Below are 19665 nucleotides of genomic sequence, written 5' to 3' on the forward strand. Positions count from 1 at the left end.
GCACGTTGCAGCAGTTGATAGCAAACAGAAAGAGGGCCTGATTTTAGTGACTTTATGCCTTTTTATGGAATATGCTATTTCCGTAAAGAGCATATTTCCTCTACCAAAAAAAAAAAAAAACATGATGGATCATACTGCATAAAAAATGATGACCACAACTTGACTGATGAATGTTGTTTTTGTGTCTTAAGAGTCACTGAACATTGTAAAGTCAGTATTCTATTCACAAATGAGCAATGTGTAAAGAGGCTGCAGATTTGTTAATTTGGCTTGTAATTTACAAGGAAGAACAAAGAAAAGCATATAGGTTTGTTGTGCATGTTGACAGAAAGTAACTCCAAGCTATATGGCCACTTACTGTGCATACATGACACTTCTCACTTGGAATTCTATTTGTCACATACCATCAATGTCTTTGTTTTGGATTTCTTTATTTTTTATTTATTTATAAATGATATAATCTGGCAAACATTTGAATAGTAGTACATTTTTCCTCACTCCCTAATTCACCAACACTTGTACTTTAATTGGCAAGATAAATAAAATAATATTGGTGTCCAGTGGCCTAATGGTTCTTGACAAAACAATAAGCAAGAACATATGTAGTCACTAATCAATGGAGAGAAAAAATATAAGGTAATCAATTATAATATTGACAATACACTGTAGGCCTATTGAAAGACACGCCTGCAATGACAATCAACATTTTATCATGCAGTGGAAAAGTCAATTCACTGTAGAATGTCACTATTTGGGAACTATGAAGCCCTCTGGCGGCCATTTAACCCCGCACACCAAAAATACAGAACGTGTGTCCGCAACGTTTTACATTTGGTCTAGTGTTTTGTTGAATTGAAACACAAAAACTGATTAAAACCACCAACACAGGTTTAGAAAACGGTTTGAACTATTGCTTCTCTGATTTTTGGTTGTTTGTGGTATCTCTAACAGTTTAAATTAATGTCAAACCAATTAAAGATAGGCAGTGGGCCGAGGCCACTATCTGCTTTAGTTTTGTTTTTTTAATCAATGATCCCTGGTGAAGGGAGACATGGATGGTTTATGTTTTGAGGTTTATTTATTCCTTAATTAGATTGTGTTTGCTTCCACTCGCAATTATTGCAAATTTTTTCAAAATCAAGTTGTAAATTGAATTGCTAAACTTTTTCGAAACAAAAGACAGTTATTTGATGAATAAACAGCTTCGATGAAACGTTCATTACTTTTACTTGCTTTTAAATTACGTCGTGATTCATGAATGTGTGGATTATCCTCAATGTAATGTTTTTGAGGGTCGAGTGTCACCAAAGTAATATTATTATATTGTATCGGTAGGGGGCAGTAGTACTTAGCTGAAATATCAATTGTGTCACTGTCACACCAAAGAAGAATCGAAGACGCGTGAGCCTGCGACTTGATCGCCTAACGTCACAGGTAAAACGTTCTCTTTAATCGGTGCTAACTGCTAAGTAATCGTAATGAGCAGTTAATTAAATATGGCGAGCATTCTGTTAAAAATGACTTCAGGTGAACTGCTTCAAAGTTACTTTGCCTCTACTTTTAGCAACTGCAGTGCTAACAATAGCCAGCAAAGACTAGCTTGCCAGCTCTGCTAGCAAGGAGCTAACAGCTGTATGTTTAATGGACTGTTGAGTTTGTTAACACAAGGGCACCGTTACGTGATGAAGTCACCCTTTTACCGTTAACGACCATACGCGAAGTTGATCAATTGGACAGCGACTGTTACACAATATTGTTTCTACTCTCAGCTTAGTGACTGGTCACAACACTTTGCCTTTGCCTCGTAATATACTTTCTTGCATGTCAGCTAGCTCTTTAGCTCCTGCCAAGCGTGCGACGCCACTCGTTCTTATTTGTTCAGTAGAGTTTGCCATGAATCCAAGCTTAGACGGTTGGAAATCACGAACATTCTGTGTTTGATGCCACTGTATGACTGTCAGTCGGCGGCGAGAGCGCTTTCAGTCGCGAGCAGACGCTAACTTTGTTCGTCGTATGCTAGCCCAGCTGCCAGTAGCGTGTCAGTGCGTCATCGGGCCGCGCTTGTTCGCCACCCTGTTACCGTCACACCTGGGCTCTTTACAAATGCGTGTGCCGCTTTGTAATAACGTTATTTTCTTTGTGGCACATGTTGAAGTAAGCGACGTAAGGCAATGTTTCACTGTCGCGTTTCTGTGATATACATGAGTAGTCCCGTGCGGAAAGAAAAACTGAAGTTGCTACTGTTGTTTGATTGACCTTTTTTTTTAAATCACAGGAAGGCGCAGCAACTCTGTAATGGAGGTCCATAAAGGTAAATGCAACTTCTTCAGTTTGAATTTAACTCCCTGCTGAAACATTACTTTTGAAGTTATTTCGTTGTCTTAAGTTTAAGCTTGTCTTAATGCTCAATTGAACTAGTTTGAATGACCTCATGAATCATACCTCTTTTGTACACATTTTTGCAGGCAAAGGGGATCCAGGATTGCAGAATCCTGCCAGGCAGACTGAGAAACCTGTTACCTTGCATGCAGGGGAAAGGTTGGTTGAGTTGCATTATAGGTTCTATGAAAGACTTAAAGTACACAGTGACTAGTGGTCAGGTCATGATTTTGTTTAGAACCAGAATCATCTTTATTAAAGTATGTAAAATCACACAATGAATTTGGCTCCACTAGTATCAGCTACACGAATATTGCAGTAACAAGTCACTATTAACGAACAAAGACATGACACACAAGTACAAAGAGTCTTCATGCAATGATAGCTGTGAAAATAATGCGGAGTCATAATGCGAAAAAAAGTGAACTGCGGTCGTTAGAACGCAGTGACAGTTGTGCAGATAATTATTGCACAATTTTAAATGACCGTAGCACAATTATTGTGATACAACTTTGAATGTGCAATGATTCAGAAAGTCCTTGAGCCCTTCTAGTTCTGTGGAATAATACTGAACAATGTTACACAAATATATAGTGAGTTGAAACTCTTAATATCAATACAGGAATACTGTCACACAAGGATGTGCAAAATTGGAGAGAGAGAAAACAAACATTTGCAAAGTGCCAGTGGAATTTTGTGTCAACTAGGGCAGTGGTCCCTAACCTTTTTATCCACCTCGAACCAAGTTTGTCCAAGTCCACAACTTTCGCGGACCAGGTGCTTGCGTGTTCAGCCGCTGATTAATTAAAGGCTACAACAACAAACACAAATCCACTATGTATTTTTATGTACCTGTACTAGCAGCACCATAACAAGGGCAACAACAACACTTTAATATGGCTAGGTCGCTATGGTAATGCTTATGAATGATACAAGCAACACAAAAACTGAAGAAGCTGGAAAAAGGGTGTGAGGGGATTTTGCCTGTCCTTGTCTTGTTTTTACAAACTATACTATCAGTGGGGGCACAATATTTTAAGATGGTTCAACACTACTTAAAAAGTAATAACTAGAAGTCAATCAGCTTTCTTGACACAGATTTATGGTCCATTAGAAAACACAAAAAAACCCAAATTAAAAGGCAAAAATACCAGTGTCCAGTCCATATTAGGTGACTGATATCTCACAGCACTAAAACCAGCAGTACGTAGGCAGCAGCCCAATGGTAGAATTCTGAGAAACATTCATGAATCTATACATCAGATTGTTTGACAGGGAATGAAACGTATTAACCTACGCGCTACAAAACCGTTTACTTGAACTACACACCACTTTAGCTTAGTAAGAAATAAAATTGATATCTAGGCTTAGGCACCCTTAAGATTAATTTTGCTAGATGTTTTTTTGCCACATTTATTCACAAGAGAGCAGTATACAGAGGAATAAAATATGTTCTAAACAAGTTTGCCTTGACATGTCCCAGATACTTTACAAAAGACAGATACAACTTGCCCTGACAGGTAAACTGATTGGAAGACAATCAAGAAAATCATAGCAGTGCTTTTTATAACATTGCATTTCAAAATACATTGGACACCATACTCCGCATATATTCAACATCTGTTGAAATCCAGCCCTGCTAGGAGAAAAAATAATCTGAATATATAACATGATTTATCAGGATAATAGGGCTGGGTGATATGGACAAAAAAATAAGTCATTCTGGATGACCACAATTTTAATGGAGCTAATAAACCCAACAAACTTATTTATACTGAATTTAAATATGTTTTAAAGTCAACTTAACATTCATAGCTTGTGCAAAAAAAAGTAGTAATAACTTATGCATAACTTGCTTAAATGCCACAATTAAGTAGTTGGTAACGTACACGTGTGTCTTGAAAAGCACCCATTCTGCCACTGCAAAATTACAACTCGCAATTGGATATAACAGAACTTTAGAACGATAGCTTTTAGTAATCCACATGGAGACAATAATATATTTATTTATATACCTCAATTTCCCGATTTAGCAAAATTTCGACAATTAATCAAATTTGATTTATTGCCCAGCGCTAATCAGGCTGTTACCAATCATGCATTCTGTTTTACAGCCAGAATTTTTTTTGTTTTTGAATGAACGACAAATTCACATTGGTGTCTCATGAAAGCTTCCTTTGGTGTACCTTGTACCATAGCATACTGCCCAAAGCGGTGAAGAGGCGAGTGCATGCCTTGAAAAGGCTTCAGGTGCAGTGTGGCAACATCGAAGCCAAGTTTTACGAGGAAGTCCATGAACTGGAGGGGAAGTATGCTGCCCTCTATCAGCCGCTTTATGACAAGGTACTCTTCAAGCTTTTCTGATGGAACACCTTTTCACAGGACCCACAAAATAAATGCAATAATGCAAAAATTATGTTCTATTGTTTTACCAGTCACACAGGCGTACTCATGGTCTTGTAGGCACTAAAGTGGCACTAGATGCCTCTGGTCCAACCTGAAAACAGTTCGACCACATCCTTGGTGCTACATTATATACTAGCACAACGAGTAGCCAGCTGTTTTGTCAGTCAAGGCTATTTCCAGAGCTAGTGACAAGAACCAATCCAATCTCAGTTGCGCTCATGATTGGCAGTTAGTTTGCCTGCATCTGTGCATGCGGCACTTTGCTTATGTAAAGGGCAGGTGTCCTAGATTAAGCCTTTTGGGTGGTTACCCCAAACTGGCACTAGCCCTGTGTAATCATGATATAATATGATAAAATTCAAAATATTTAATAAGTTAAAAAAAAAAAGCAAGAATGTATTGAATTCATTGCATTTATTTTTGGAATTTGTTTTGGTCCTGTCGGGCCGGCAACGGTGAGCTTGGTCCCTGTAGTCATAGTCTTATTGACCATGTTTACATGGAGACTTTTTTTTTTGTCATTCTGATTGAGATCTTATTGAAGACCGGTTTACATGTAATATGATCCATTCTGATCTGCCTTTGACATGTTCCGCTGCGTTATATCAGATGATTCTGCGGCAGCCGTGAAACGCGCATTGACATTGATCACACGATTTATCAATTTTAGTTTGTCATTTAGCGCAGTAGCTGTGATAGTTTTAACGCTTTTATTGAAGCAAGACCTTGATTAAAAACAACTTCCAAGTACTTTATAAAACTAGTTCTCCCTTCACAGATTAACTTGTCAAGACGCCGTCATTATAATGGGCAGAAACGGCTTCGTCATGACTCAATTGCATCAAGACAACATGCACATACCGGACGCAGCCTTGCCATTCCAATTAACCTATTAAGGCTTATTTCAGAGTTTACACCTGTGGCGTTCGCACAGACATAAATTTATTATTATAAACCTGCAATATTAAAAAGCAAAAAATCCACAAACAAATGTCGCATCTGCAGATATATTTAACTTCAACACTGGAGCAGATAGTTGTAATAACCTCGAGGAATCGAGTGGTAATTATTCGTCATCCATTCCGTTACAAAGCCGTTGAAATGTTCAACATTCTCATCGTCTGCAAACATATTTCTTAACAATGCCACTGTCGACTGGATTTGAAGGAAGAAGAGCACTCCCGGCTTTAACGCTAGAAACGCGCTGCCGGCCTTAATGGGTTAAACTGTTTTCATGTGCGTTGATCGGATTATCAATCGACATAAACCACCCCTCTCGTTCAAGCTTGATCGGAAGGTGCTTGATCGGGTCAGAATGTTCCGAATGTGGCGTGTACAAAAGCATTTTCATTCCGATCAGGCTTTTAATCCGAATAAACGTGTCCATGTAAACGTAGTCTTTGTGACCCATGCCTGATAGCATTTTGCCTCTTTGTCTTGAATTGTCAATAATAGTCATTGTCAATTCTGCTTGTGTGTGTCACAGCGAAGAGAAGTTATCACAGGCGCAGTGGAACCCACGGATGCTGAGTGTGAGTGGAACAGTGACAAAGACGAGGAGGAGGACCTATCTGTAAGTAGCGCTTTCAGTCTCTTTTAAAGAACACAACCCCAACAATCCAAGAGTTTCCAGGTGTCTTAATAAAATGCATCTGACAGGCTGAAGATAAAGAACGCACTTAAAAGATACATGTCATTAAAACGGTGCTGTTTTGGGGTCAAGGAATAGAGTTCTGCTTCGTGCAAATGTGTGTGGCTTCCCTTAGCACGATGACTGGGGGTGGCGCCTACTCATTGTTGCCATCCAAATATCTGTGACAATGTGGCTTTATTATTTTCTGAAGTTCTGACTGTAAAATAGAGCCTTTATATAGTGCAAAATTTGCCTTCACTGTTTAGGAGACCAAGCTCAGATTTTTGATTGTGACCGTGTCTGTCCTGCTGTTGCAGGAGCAGATCAAGAAAAAAGTTGCTATCGACTCTTCTAAGAAGGAAGATGCTGCACCAGTGGAAGACCCAAAAGGCATCCCGGACTTCTGGCTCACCATATTCAGGAATGCAGACATGCTCACTGACATGATCAAAGTACATTTCACTCTTTATCTGCTTGCCAATATCTCACGGCACTTTTCTTAACCTTTTGTGTTAACCTTCTGCCAGGAACACGACGAGCCCATCCTCAAGCACCTGAAAGATATTCAAGTTAAGTTTTCCGAACCAGGACAACCCATGGTCAGTATTGATGTATATTGAAGTAAAAAGATCACTCCTAAATATGATAGAAAACATGATTCTAATCTTCTTTTGGTCTTTCAGAGTTTCACACTGGAGTTCCACTTTGAGCCCAACAGCTTTTTTACCAATGCTGTTCTCACTAAAGTCTACAAAATGAAGTCTGAACCTGATGCTTCAGAGCCTTTCTCGTTTGAGGGCCCAGAGATCGTCGACTGTAACGGGTAGGTTCCTTCGATTGTCCTTCAGACTCTATATTGCTCAAATGTCACGGGTAGGTGGTAATCATCTTTATTGGTGCATACACTCGGACAACAAATAGGCAAGTTCATTGCAGGCAGCATCTGCACTACAAACCAGGTGGCAGTAATGCGCCTAAATCAGTTTGCCAACCGAAAGTAAACAAAAACCACAAAGGAAAAAAAAAAGTGCCGTCATGGTGTTTCCATGAGAACAAATGGACAGTCTTTTTTTTTTTTTTTTTTTTTTTTTTAAACAACGTAAGGATTTAAGTTCTCCGTCATGGCTTTAGTTGAGGCATGCTTTCCAATGAGGCTTTAATTATCTTGTGCAGGTTGTCATGTAGTTGTGGTCCGGCACGTGTAAGAAGAAAAATAATCACTTTTTTTACTTTGCTGGCACATACTGTATATTCTAGACACAGTGGGATACAATGTGGTTGCCTACGTTATTAAGCAATTAATCAATGACCTTGGTCTTCATTCTCCCTATAGCTGTGTGATAGATTGGCACAAGGGGAAGGATGTGACCATGAAAATGGTCAAGAAAAAGCAGAAGCACAAAGGCCGTGGCACTTTCCGCACAGTCACCAAGCAGGTTCCCAACCCCTCCTTTTTCAACTTCTTCAACCCTGACAAAGGTGAGTGCAAAGTTGGCGTGTAGGCTCATTTGCCACTTCTTTGTATATTACTCAAATGAATGCCTTGCAGTATTTCTCAATTCTTAATGCTACAAGTTTGGCAGCTGGTTTCTATTCCAGCATATCCAAACTCTGAGGGGAGGAGCTAACATTTGACATGTCCACACTTGCCCGCGAGCATCTCACTGCTTTAAGCTAAATTCAACACCAGAGGTCGCCACATTTTAAAGCTATTTAAACTGGGCCACGTCTGGGTAGACGTTGAACTCGACAGTACATGTCAGCTGTGTTTGCAGACACCGGTGCAACTGCTTGTCCCCTTTCAGTCTTATAGATCTTAAATAAATAAATAAAATAGGAGCAAATTACTGCAGAGTGTGTCTAAATTTTGTATATAGTCAACCTAAGGGCAGGGCCAGATTTGAATAATAGTCATATTTCTACATAATGAACTGTCCTATTGTTCTGTGGGGATTCCCGGTTTGAGAATTTTCTGTGTATCAGACATGTTTGGGCATGTTCTGCCTCTAGAGACTGACCAGACATCTGTTTGGTTAAACCTAGGGGTGGGTGATCTTACAAAAATAGAATATCACGATTTTTAAAATTAATTAATAAATAAATTAAGCATTTAAAAGTATGTAAGATGAGAACGTGTTCCGAGGACAGAATATTAACCTGAACTACAAAGCACTGATAAGACAAGAATGTAGTTAAGCAGTCAAAATTATTAGATCGTTTTCAAGGTTTTTTTTTTTTTTTATATATATATATATAAATATAATGTTACAAAAAGTTAATGTTTGTAACATGGACAAAATGTAGATGCTAAAATAAAAACATCATTTGGTTGTCAAATGAATCATTTTGTAACAAAACAAAAAAATAATTAAACTAATCAAATTGGGAACTAAAAATCGAATTGAATCGGGCTTGAGTGAATCGTTTCATCCCTAGTTCTAAGGCTGTCTTTACATTGCCCAATTCCAATTTAGTGCTGGTATGCTTGGGCTGGATGGATGGACAAATCACATATCTGCGCCCCCCCGCCGCATTAACTTGAGTCAACTACAGGGGAAGTGCACAGCCGTGTTGTTTGTGGACCTACTGCACATCAGTGGAGATGCATTTAGAACTATGGAAGCTGCTAAAGACATTTTTTATTTTTTATTTAAGTATTTGTAATTTTCGTTCATATTTGTGCACTAGTTATCTACGCTAGCAATTCCATTTGAAAGCCACTGTAACTTCTTTGATGGTGATTAAAAAATGATTGTAAATAAATGTTTATTTTTTTCCACAGCTACCCCAGATGATGGTGAAATGGTGAGTTGAGGTTATAATTCTCTCAGCAGTTACATTGTATGGCAGCCGTCAGACTATAACCAGAATTGCGCTATCGAACGGCCACTGTTTGTTTTGATTTCCTTTTTTTCTCACCTAGGATGAAGACTCTGAGCTAGCTTTTGACTTTGAGATTGGTCATTTCATCCGTGAGAGAATTATTCCTCGAGCTGTGCTGTATTTCACTGGAGAGGCAATGGAAGACGACGAGAGTGTAAGTCTGAAGATGTGATGTTTTGTAGAGGAAATATGAGCTGGTGTGTAATTGTTGATTTTGTTTTTTTCTTTTTTTCAACAGTTTGATGAGGAAGAAGGCGATGAGGTTTGTCATTTTTCTTTACTCAGTCAAATTTGCTGCACAATCTGACATCCAATCAAAGTTGTATTTAAATGTAGCTTTTACAAAGATGTTTATTAAAAAAAAAACTTGATTATTGTGGTTTTCAAACTACTGCAAGAGGTGTCTTAATATTTTGCTTCCACTGCTATACTGCATTATTTCTGCAGATATCCTTGTTTGAGTACTTTTTGTAACTTTCTTTATGTATATAAGGAGGGAGATGATGACGGTGATGATGATGATGATGACGACGACGATGATGATGACGACGACGATGGAGACTTTAACCCAAGGGTATGAGCATTTCTTGTTTTAAAGAAGTCGAGTAAAAAAAAAAAAAATGTTTTTACAATAATACGGTATCTGCGACTTAACACTGCATTCTGATAAAGATTATATTTGTAAAAATCCACGTTTTTATCCATCTCAAGGGGGTGGCAATTTTGCAACTTGCTTTAGACCAGTGGTGGGCACCGTTAAAAAGCAAGGTTTTGGATGTTTCCCTGCTCCCAACGCAGCTGATTTCCAATTAACAGGATGGTTATCAGGCTTATGCAGAGCTTGCTGATGACCTAATCATATCAGCTGTGTTGGAGAATAGGGATGTAACGATAACGTCGCCGTCATATTAAAAGCAGCATATCTGCTAAAAAAAACATCTGCTAAAAAAAAAAAAAAGTCCGGTTGATTTCCATTTATGCAGTTCTAGCACCCTATGGTGGCAATTTTTTTAGTGCCGTTAAATTTTTACAGGGCATGTTTTGGCCCTTTCTTTAAAATCCACGCTAATGGTCAGATGAAGTGGAACTGTATAAAGTGGCAGATTTATGACACACAGAAACTTAAGAGAAATACATGTAGCGTGGATATAGTCAAATGTGAGGATTCGTTGGTGGTTAATGGTACACAATGTTTATAAAATAAAAAGGCAGGATGTCGACTGATTCATTCTCAGTTTAAACTTTGCTCGTCATACACGGCAGCTAGAGCGACAACACTTCCTGATCCCCTGTCAGCTGACTAACACTAACCTATCAGAAGCTAGCATACTTTAGGTAAATGCAAGTGAATGACGGAGAGCAGAAGATTCGACACATCAACCTGTACAAAATAATAATAATGAAATGTGTAAATAATAATTCTGGAAAGGTAAATATTTATTTTAACAAATTAACTTAAATTCTTGATCCTCAGGGTGTGGACCTTCGCAAAGTGAGGCGTCTTTGGCCCTAATACGCCGTGGTAGATGACACCCTCACTCTGAATTGATTATTTTCAGTGTTGCTTTTGTTCATGGGGTGTTTTTGCTTGCATCATCTGCCAAAGTGCCTTTAAATCGCAGTCGTTGTGTGAATTGGCACAGAATTAATCAACATTGTCACCAATTAAATTATTCTCAGAAGTACTTTTGTCGTTTCATTGCTGAGCTTGCACCTCATTTCTAATGGGATTGATTATGAAAGTGAGTGTGATTGTTGAACACGTGCATGACACATGTCTCTCCTCCCACCACAGGCCTAATCAATCATACATTTCTAGGTAAGGAGGAACTAAAGGATGACCACCCGCCCCCAAACTGCTTTCTCCATCCAGTCTTGCCTTTATGGCTCTTCAGCCCTTTGCGCTCGCTTCTTTGGGTTCTGTTTTGCTGTAATCAAGGGTTGTCTTTCGGTGAACCGCAACTCACATCCTGGGTGTCTCGCTCCTCTTTTTTTGCTCTCTGCAGTAAGGCTATACCCCCCCCCCCCAATCCCTTCATGCTACACCAAACCAGGTTTAAACTAGCCACATTTCCTGTTAGCTTCTTCTCGCTGTCAGCCATTGTCTCCTTTTAGCCAAATGCCTGCCCCCCCTTGTCTGAGTGTCATTTTTATGTCACACAGAAAACGGCACCCACCCAGCCTGCAGAATGCAAGCAGCAGTAACCACGGTGACCAGCGGACAAGGAGACCTGCCATCATACTTCAATTCAGCCAATTAGCAAGTCCTCCTCTTGCAGCCCCCCCCCAAAAAAAAATCCACACTCTATGAACTTTCATCCAAACGCAATTGATACAAACCAAACTGTTTTTGTTATGTGCATGACTTTTTGTTTGTTTTTTTGTTTTTTGCTTTTCTCTTGCCCACGTCGCCCTTGTTTTCCCTCTCGCTCAATCGCCATCTTTTGTTAAGTTGGAGTTTAGTGCATTACTGCCAGAAAATTCAGCACCTCATAAAGAAAAATGGAACGTAAAAGACTCCAAAATTAATTTGTTGCAGATCTGTTACTCAGGGTTTTTTTTTTTGTTAGTTTTTTTTAAACAGTTCGTTAGTTCACCAGGAAAACTGCTGAGGAAAGTTACTTTGGCTGGGCTTTTTTTTGTTCTTGTTACAGTGTATAACTAATTTACTTTTGTTGTCGTGGAAATATTTATTCTGGTGTCATGCAGCAGTGTAGTGATGCATTTCAGGAAGCCCCAATTGTGGAGGCTTATTAAACTGCCATGTTCCAATTTTGAACCTTTAATCGTTGTGGGATAGTGTTTTGACGCGATGCCAATTCAAACGAGCATTTAAGATGTGAGCACTTGAATGGACACCACTTGCTGCGTCCTAGTAAATCCGTTTCTGCATCTGGTCACGATCAGTCCGGTCAGTATCTCAGCGCACAATGTCTGACAGAAGCCACCTCTGTCCGACCTTTAGAATTATCTGACAGCATGCAGGTTGCTACTAACAAGCCAAATTGAATGTTCTCAATTGTTTCCCCACTTATACATTGTAATTAACATTTAAAGTTGCTCAAATATGTTTCGTTGTATATGGGTTTGTATTTGAATGAATTGTTGCCAATATATTTTGTACTGCCCTTTAGATGGAATTTGGTTTGGATGCCGCTGTTGGCAGGTCATCAGAAGCAGTAAACCAATCGCCCTCTCCTCTCGATTGTATTGAGCTGGTCACTTGCATCTGAGCTGTGGTTGTCGTCCTCAAATGTATTACACGGGATCCTGTGCTAACAAATGGCCTTAACTTGTTAACTTGGCTTATTCTCTTCAATTTGTACAGAGTTAAGATATTCTATTAAAGTTGTGCATCAATGAAAAGTGTGGATATGTGGAGATCACTAGCTGCTTATGTCCAATTCTAGTTCTGCTCACGTGATGTTCTTGTTCGTGTTAGCTAATAATTGGGAAGGGCTACCAGACCTGTTTGATACACTTATGAAATTAGTGCTGTCAACGCATTAACTGATTGATCAATCACAAAAAATTATCGCAATAATAAATTAACGCAGATTAATATAATTAATATACACTTTGACAATAGATGATGATCTTTAGCGTGACAGCAGATGGCTACATTTAAGGTTGCACAGGTTGTTTAAACAAACACAATTATGTGCATTAAAGTAAAGCATTTAATAAATGTTTGCGTATTACATTTAGAATATTTGGTCATGTCAAAATATTGGGTTCATTTTTTTTCCATTTTAAATTATGCAAGTAATTAACTGATTGGAAAAAGGGGGATGAGCGCGTACCGTGGATCAAAAAATGTTGACATCCTGTTAGAGTAGACAATATTAAGTATTGTACTCTTTGCGTGTTCAATTAACTGAATGGTGAGATTCTGTTGAAGAAGTTCCTTTGCAAAGGTATTAATTACCAGAAGCTTCTGGTCGCACAAATGAAGTCACCCAAGCAGTGCTCCGTTCAAATGTGTTCCCCTCTCTCCAGCCCACATCGTTATTTATTCACAAAGAGGGTTCATAAAAAGGTCAGCCCACAACACACCTGGTTACAACTGAATGAATACAAGAAAATCCCTCTCTCCTCCCTTCTGCAAGTTCCCATAGCTATAAATCAGATTAGAGAAAAACAATCACACATCGGCCCGTCTCCTTCGGAAGAGACAGATACCAGACCCATACACTCCCTTATTTTCTCAGGAGTGTGAGACACATAAAAATGCTATTCATTTAGCCATACTGAGTTAACTAAATCTAAAACGGCTAAAATATAATTTAAAACTAAAAAACAATGTTAATAACTCATCATTCCCTCATTTGAGCTCTTGAGAGCTCAACACATTAAAACATTTTTTTTTCAATGGTTGTGTGGTAAAAATAATTATCCTTAAAACATCCCTTTAGCAGAAGAGGAGGTAGTTTAGCAATCATATGACATTAAAAAACAATTTGATACATTTAAAAGATTTTTAGTGGAATAAGCATAGCATATGTGAGGCTTAACATAAAATGTTGTTCATTAAAAAGTATCGCAATATATCGGCAGACGAATATGTATTCTTTGAAGCCATCTTGTGATGAAGTTCTTTGAAGGTCTTTTTTTAATGAAAAGAGTGTCGCAATAGTTCGTCTCTTCTTTAAGAATTTGGGGTAGACTACCCAAATTCTTCGATTTGTCACGGGATTATTCTGCCCGAAAAATGTGACTCTTTGAATGATTGCCCAAGAAAAGGCACTTGACTTGATCCGTTGACTGATGTCCTCAAACGGTGTCGAATGATGTCGAAACGGCCGCTCCAGAACGATCACTGGGTCAGCTGACGTGGCTCCAGGTCGGAGGTGATAAGATTGATGATCATCAGTTGATGAGATAGCCGAGCCTGGCACGTCTCCGGAAGCCTTGTAGACCAGATGTGGAATTTTCTCTGTGCAGAGAACTGCACAAGATTTCCTCACCAACCCCCTGGGGCCGTTCTCCTGAGTGCAGAAACTTTTCATTTTTAGTTTCTCATAAACTCACATAAATTTTATTTGGAGGAAAAAACCCTGATAGTTTTTGTTAGTTGGGATTAATAAATGTTATTTGGTTAAGATCCGTAGGTCCTGTGCTGTTGGAACAGGAAAAGATCTATTTTTGTGACATTAAAATAGAGCCCAGCCCTTGATTGAGTTGAATGACATTCGCTCATTCATTAATATAAGACAGAGCTTATAAATATTTATCTTTCAAATAGGTTTTGTTCAATAATAGGTAATTTTTTACCATGACTAAATTTGTTCTAAATTTGCATAACTGTGCCTTTCATATCTCTTATTCTCTTCCCAGAATCCCATGACCGGCCGAATCCTGGCATGCTGGGAAAAACTCACATATATTCATATTATCTATACTCTTTTGCAAACACTGGGCTCCAAACATTACATTTTTCAAATGTGATTCTGAGATAAAAGATATAATATAATATAATTACCTTCATTCGGCGAATATGCATTATTGTCCTTGCTTGCTTCAGACTTACTTTGCGATCGATTTCCTCTGGTAGATTTCTTCATTTTCAAACTGTGGATTATCACTTTCAAACTCATCCTGTCAATTGGAGTGTAGGCCGATACCCCACAACCTTTTTAATTTCGTTTTTAAGTTTGATTTTAATTTTTTAACTCGTCTACATTGGTTAAATTCTTAAACATAAACTCCCTCATTTGACAAAGATCCACTGATTTTTTCAAACATGTCAAGATAAAGGGAGGACAAAATAAAAACCTCATAACTCAAAAAACGTCATAAATAACTCAACCCTCTAAATCAGGCTATGAGATAAACAAAAGAGCTACAAAACACTATAAAACTGAGCATAAGCAAATACAACTTAAGACACTAATATATGATGACTTTGGGACCATAAAAAATAGAGGTAACCATATTACTCTAATTCTCCTAGAGTCCCGAAAATTATTTAAACTGCCAATCAACCTCACCTCGTTTACAGATTAGTGGGGCTGAGGATAAAGTCACACAAAATTCACAAATATCTACCATTTCCTAGATTTAATCGAACTAAAAATCATCTTCAAACTGCTAATCTTTCACATATTAGCGGGGCTCATAAAAAACACAGCACACAAAATATTTCTGGGATTTATAAATCACAGTGCTGTTAAAAAAAAATCAAACTTAGCCATCAAACTCTTAGTTAGTCTTTTACTTGTTACTACTCATTTTATTCTATTATTTATTTTATACTATAGCTGCAGCTGGACGAAGTCCAAAAAAGTTCCTCACGGGGAAAATAAAAATATATCATATCATATTAATAAAATTCCCATTGTACCAATTCAGAAACTGATTATCCCAAAAATATAGGCAAAAATTTAGTAGGCTATAGATTGAAATAAATTTTCTCAATCCCTCATTTCAAATTTACATATGTCGTTTTCAATTTCCTGAAATATCTTGCTATAGATCACAGTTCCCCACTCAACACATTAAAAATGCCTTGCATACACCGTGCAGCACTTTACTGAATGGATCACATCTCATTCCGACCACCAACTTTCTTTGTCCAGACCCCCAGCAAAAGGCAGGACGGCAGCTGTTGTCAATGTTCAGTCCTGGCCAGCATGGCGGCTGCTGTGGCAGCAATGTTCAGAGCAGGCATTTAGATTTCCTCTGGATGCAAAACAGCCATAGGGGAGAAGTCACTAGAATGAGGCGTATACACAGTCACTGGGCATTGAGGAATTTGAACATCATGTTTTTCTTAGGCACAGGACGAGAAGACTGTTGCTCTGCGGCTTTTGACCTTTGATCTCTGCCACATCCATTCAGACGCTGTCTGCAATGTGGATCCGATGACACACAGTCTTTCTGAGAGCTCACCTGATCAAAAAATGCACACTCGTTGATACAATGCTTTAAAAATGCCAGACTGAGGATATGGGATCATAGCAAGACAGTTCACTCCCTGCTTTCTCAAAAATGTTTCGTAAAAAACACAGCCTCATTTCTTTTTTTCTTTTTTTTTCTTCTTTTTTTTTTTTTTCAATACCCCTTCAAATAGCTACTAGCCATACAACGTATCAGCAGCTGGGGCGCATCCCGTTCGCAGTTTGTAATCAGTGAAGGCCATCAAACCCTCATCTGCCTTGGAACTCAAACATCAGTTTCTGAAATGACACACTCAGAGAAAAAAAAAAACAAATATTAAAAATCATTATCAACATGTCAATTTCAAAAACATTCATAACTCCTTATTCAACTATCTTACTTCCAGCCACAGCTATACAGATATAGGCATAATTATATCAACTCAACATAGCTCAAACAAAATGCCATTATTTTATCATTATTCTTTCTTCATTTGTCCTGAAAAGGGAAAGTTAACAAATTAACCATCATCATCAATCATTAAAATATAAAGACTATTAGCTCAGTCACTAAAAAAAAAATAAAATAAAAAATAAAAATAAAACACTAATTTAATATTCTTTTTTCAAAAACTCAACAATATCTTTCAAATATTATTACTTATTTTATATTGTTTATCATTCCTCTCTTACCATTTTGACAAAGAAAAAGTCCCATTACGAGGACACATTATGCTAACAGCGCACAGCCCAGCCCCCACCTTTTTTTCTAACCTAGAAACGGGGGGGGGGGGGGGGGGGTCTTAACATTATAAATCGCAAAACCTATTTTATCATATTCCCATTAATAAAACAAACGCCACTATCACAACAGTATCATCTCACACAAAACAACACCAAACTTAGTTAAAATATTGAAGAAAAACAAACAAAATCCCCATATGCACATTTCTCACACACAATAACAAAAATAGCCCCCACCTTTTTAGAAGCTAGGTCACACACTCAAATGCATACGCACACACTCTTCAGTCATTATAAAATAATAAACGGTGTTATTCTATCAATTCGTTGTCTACAAATCTTATAGCATTTAAACCGCAGTTTTATACGGTGATTTCAGTAAACGGGTAACTTCGAACAAACCACCCGTAAACTGCTCCACAAATGCTGGAGTCATTTTAGCATCAAATTCAGCCTTTTTCCATTACCAACAAAGAAAATACAAAAGTCTGACATACCATTTTGTCCAGCGAAAGCTTTGTATACAATCGATCCATAGTTCGTTTTTTCATTGTTCATCGACGCTTTTATTTTTCGCTGAACCGGAAGCGCATTCAGGACAAACCATTCTGTATCCGGGTCGAAATCGCCTCCATTTTGTTTGTAGTTTTTGATGTATACATTCGGTTTTAATACAGTGACGTCTCACTTTTAGTATTAATAGTTCAATATGTTAACACATATGGCCACACACAGACAGACATAAGAATTACGTGACCTCTCGTTTATACACAGCGGTTACCCAATCCCGCTGAGCTAAACTGTTCTCCATATATTGCAAAATTTCTGCAAGGCGCTTATTTTCTTAAGAAATTGTCACGTACCATCGAATTCAACCGTGGAACAAAAGGAATTCAAACGGGAATCCTGACCTCAAAACTACATATTGTAGAAGCGCCAACAAAATAAAATAAATCACGTAATCTCTCGATTGCAAATACAGTGATACAAAATCCAATCATCGCTGTAATCAACCTGGACCCCTCAATACTGTTCAATTTCAAACAGGCGCTTTTTCAAATAAAAGACATATTACGTGTAGAGAACTTTCACACCAAGAGCCATGAACAATTATGTTACTTGTCCTCAAATCCGGCCAAAACTGCTTAAAAAACAGAAGCGCGTACCATAATCTTCGCGATCCTTAGTAAACAAGAAAGACTTGTTACGTCATCTGGCAAACCCTTTTATTCAATATATATTATGGTCTAAGGATTCTTCATAGCGTTGACGAAAAACAAAACAAATCAAAAAATTAACCGCTATTTCTTCCTGTACAAAAAAAGCTTCATCACTTCGAGTCTGCATCACGTCACCTTCAAATGCACCACTCCACGACGTGTTTAGTTCAATATCGTCGGAATTATCAACTCTCTAACGACATCAAACTATAACTTATTCACACAGATCTCATTTAAAATTTAGACAATTTGGAAGACGAAAAAACCAGCTGCAGCGGACCAGACAGACACAACCTCTTCTACGTGGATAACAGTCTCCACTTACCGTACTTTATTTATTTAGGCCTAGAAGTTCCGCCCGTCCTTGAACGCCGCAGCTTGTTCCACGTCAGAATAACACCATCCGTTTGGTTCAACGGAGGAGACCATTCGTTATAATTCAGCGTCGGCGGTCACCATTTGTTAGAGTAGACAATATTAAGTATTGTACTCTTTGCATGTTCAATTAACTGAATGGTGAGATTCTGTTGAAGAAGTTCCTTTGCAAAGGTATTAATTACCAGAAGCTTCTGGTCGCACAAATGAAGTCACCCAAGCAGTGCTCCGTTCAAATGTGTTCCCCTCTCTCCAGCCCACATCGTTATTTATTCACAAAGAGGGTTCATAAAAAGGTCAGCCCACAACACACCTGGTTACAACTGAATGAATACAAGAAAATCCCTCTCTCCTCCCTTCTGCAAGTTCAGCAAGTTCCCATAGCTATAAATCAGATTAGAGAAAAACAATCACACATCGGCCCGTCTCCTTCGGAAGAGACAGATACCAGACCCATACACTCCCTTATTTTCTCAGGAGTGTGAGACACATAAAAATGCTATTCATTTAGCCATACTGAGTTAACTAAATCTAAAACGGCTAAAATATAATTTAAAACTAAAAAACAATGTTAATAACTCATCAATCCTCACAACACTAAATGTCAAAAGCATTAACACAACCAGTGCGCTTAAAATTTGGTGGGATTTTTTTTTTATTAAAACCTTTTTTGTTTAAGTGATTAATCGCAATTAATCAAAATTCTAAGATAAAAATGTAATCATTTGACAGCTCTAGAAATAATTAAATTTACACAAATTCTACCGGGACACTACAGTTTCACTGAAAAATCAAATTCTCACCAGAAGCTATCACAAATTTAATCTAGCTAGTCAATCACTTGTTGTTGTGCGCTTGCTAATGCTAAATATTATCTTGATTGACAGTCAATAGTGCTAAATAAGCCAATGCACTCACCATTATCCAACTTTTTTTTTTCTTTTGGCTTTTCCCCAGCAGCTAAGCAGCGGTCCCTCACTGTAACGTTGAAAGTATGTTGCCAGAAAAGCTCCACTTGTGTTGGTTGATCGCAGGAGTATAGGACTACATTTCCCATGATTCTCTAGACACGGAAGCTGTTCTCGTTCCGGTATGACGAAGACACGACTGTTTTGATTCAACGTAGTTAGAATTGCTTTCTGAATCA

At 38.1% G+C, this 19665-nt stretch overlaps 1 protein-coding gene across 4 annotated transcripts; it reads left to right on the forward strand.

Annotated features, from left to right (window-relative positions):
- Positions 1 to 1344: 1344 nt before the first annotated feature.
- On the forward strand, positions 1345 to 12667 carry nap1l4a (nucleosome assembly protein 1-like 4a). 4 transcript variants are annotated; one of them, XM_086072729.1, is made up of 15 exons: positions 1429 to 1527; positions 2276 to 2311; positions 2466 to 2538; positions 4578 to 4722; positions 6272 to 6358; positions 6736 to 6870; positions 6946 to 7017; positions 7102 to 7241; positions 7752 to 7897; positions 9201 to 9223; positions 9342 to 9455; positions 9540 to 9563; positions 9795 to 9875; positions 11097 to 11120; positions 11465 to 12667. In XM_086072729.1, the coding sequence occupies exons 1-14, from the start codon at positions 1497 to 1499 to the stop codon at positions 11100 to 11102; spliced, it is 1113 nt and encodes a 370-aa protein (XP_085928855.1). In that variant the 5' UTR covers positions 1429 to 1496; the 3' UTR covers positions 11103 to 11120; positions 11465 to 12667. The 4 variants fall into 4 exon arrangements, with proteins under 4 accessions (XP_085928856.1, XP_085928854.1, XP_085928855.1 ...); XM_086072730.1 differs by lacking the exon at positions 11097 to 11120 and having other exon boundaries at positions 1345 to 1434; XM_086072728.1 differs by lacking the exons at positions 11097 to 11120; positions 11465 to 12667 and adding an exon at positions 10776 to 10986 and having other exon boundaries at positions 1428 to 1527.
- Positions 12668 to 19665: the final 6998 nt, after the last annotated feature.

This window comes from Leptonotus elevatus, chromosome 4 (genome assembly GCF_054856555.1).
Source record: "Leptonotus elevatus isolate MCC_2025b chromosome 4, RoL_Lele_1.0, whole genome shotgun sequence".
NCBI lineage: Eukaryota > Metazoa > Chordata > Actinopteri > Syngnathiformes > Syngnathidae > Leptonotus > Leptonotus elevatus.

What these genes read in the sequence shown, in the direction of transcription:
- nap1l4a (XM_086072727.1), top strand. Translation starts at nt 1,497, where the DNA reads ATGGCGAGCATTCTGTTAAAAATGACTTCAG. An exon ending in TGTAATGGAGGTCCATAAAG is followed by an intron (nt 2,312 to 2,465) that starts GTAAATGCAACT and finishes ACATTTTTGCAG; the next exon opens with GCAAAGGGGATCCAGGATTG. An exon ending in ACCTTGCATGCAGGGGAAAG is followed by an intron (nt 2,539 to 4,577) that starts GTTGGTTGAGTT and finishes CTTGTACCATAG; the next exon opens with CATACTGCCCAAAGCGGTGA.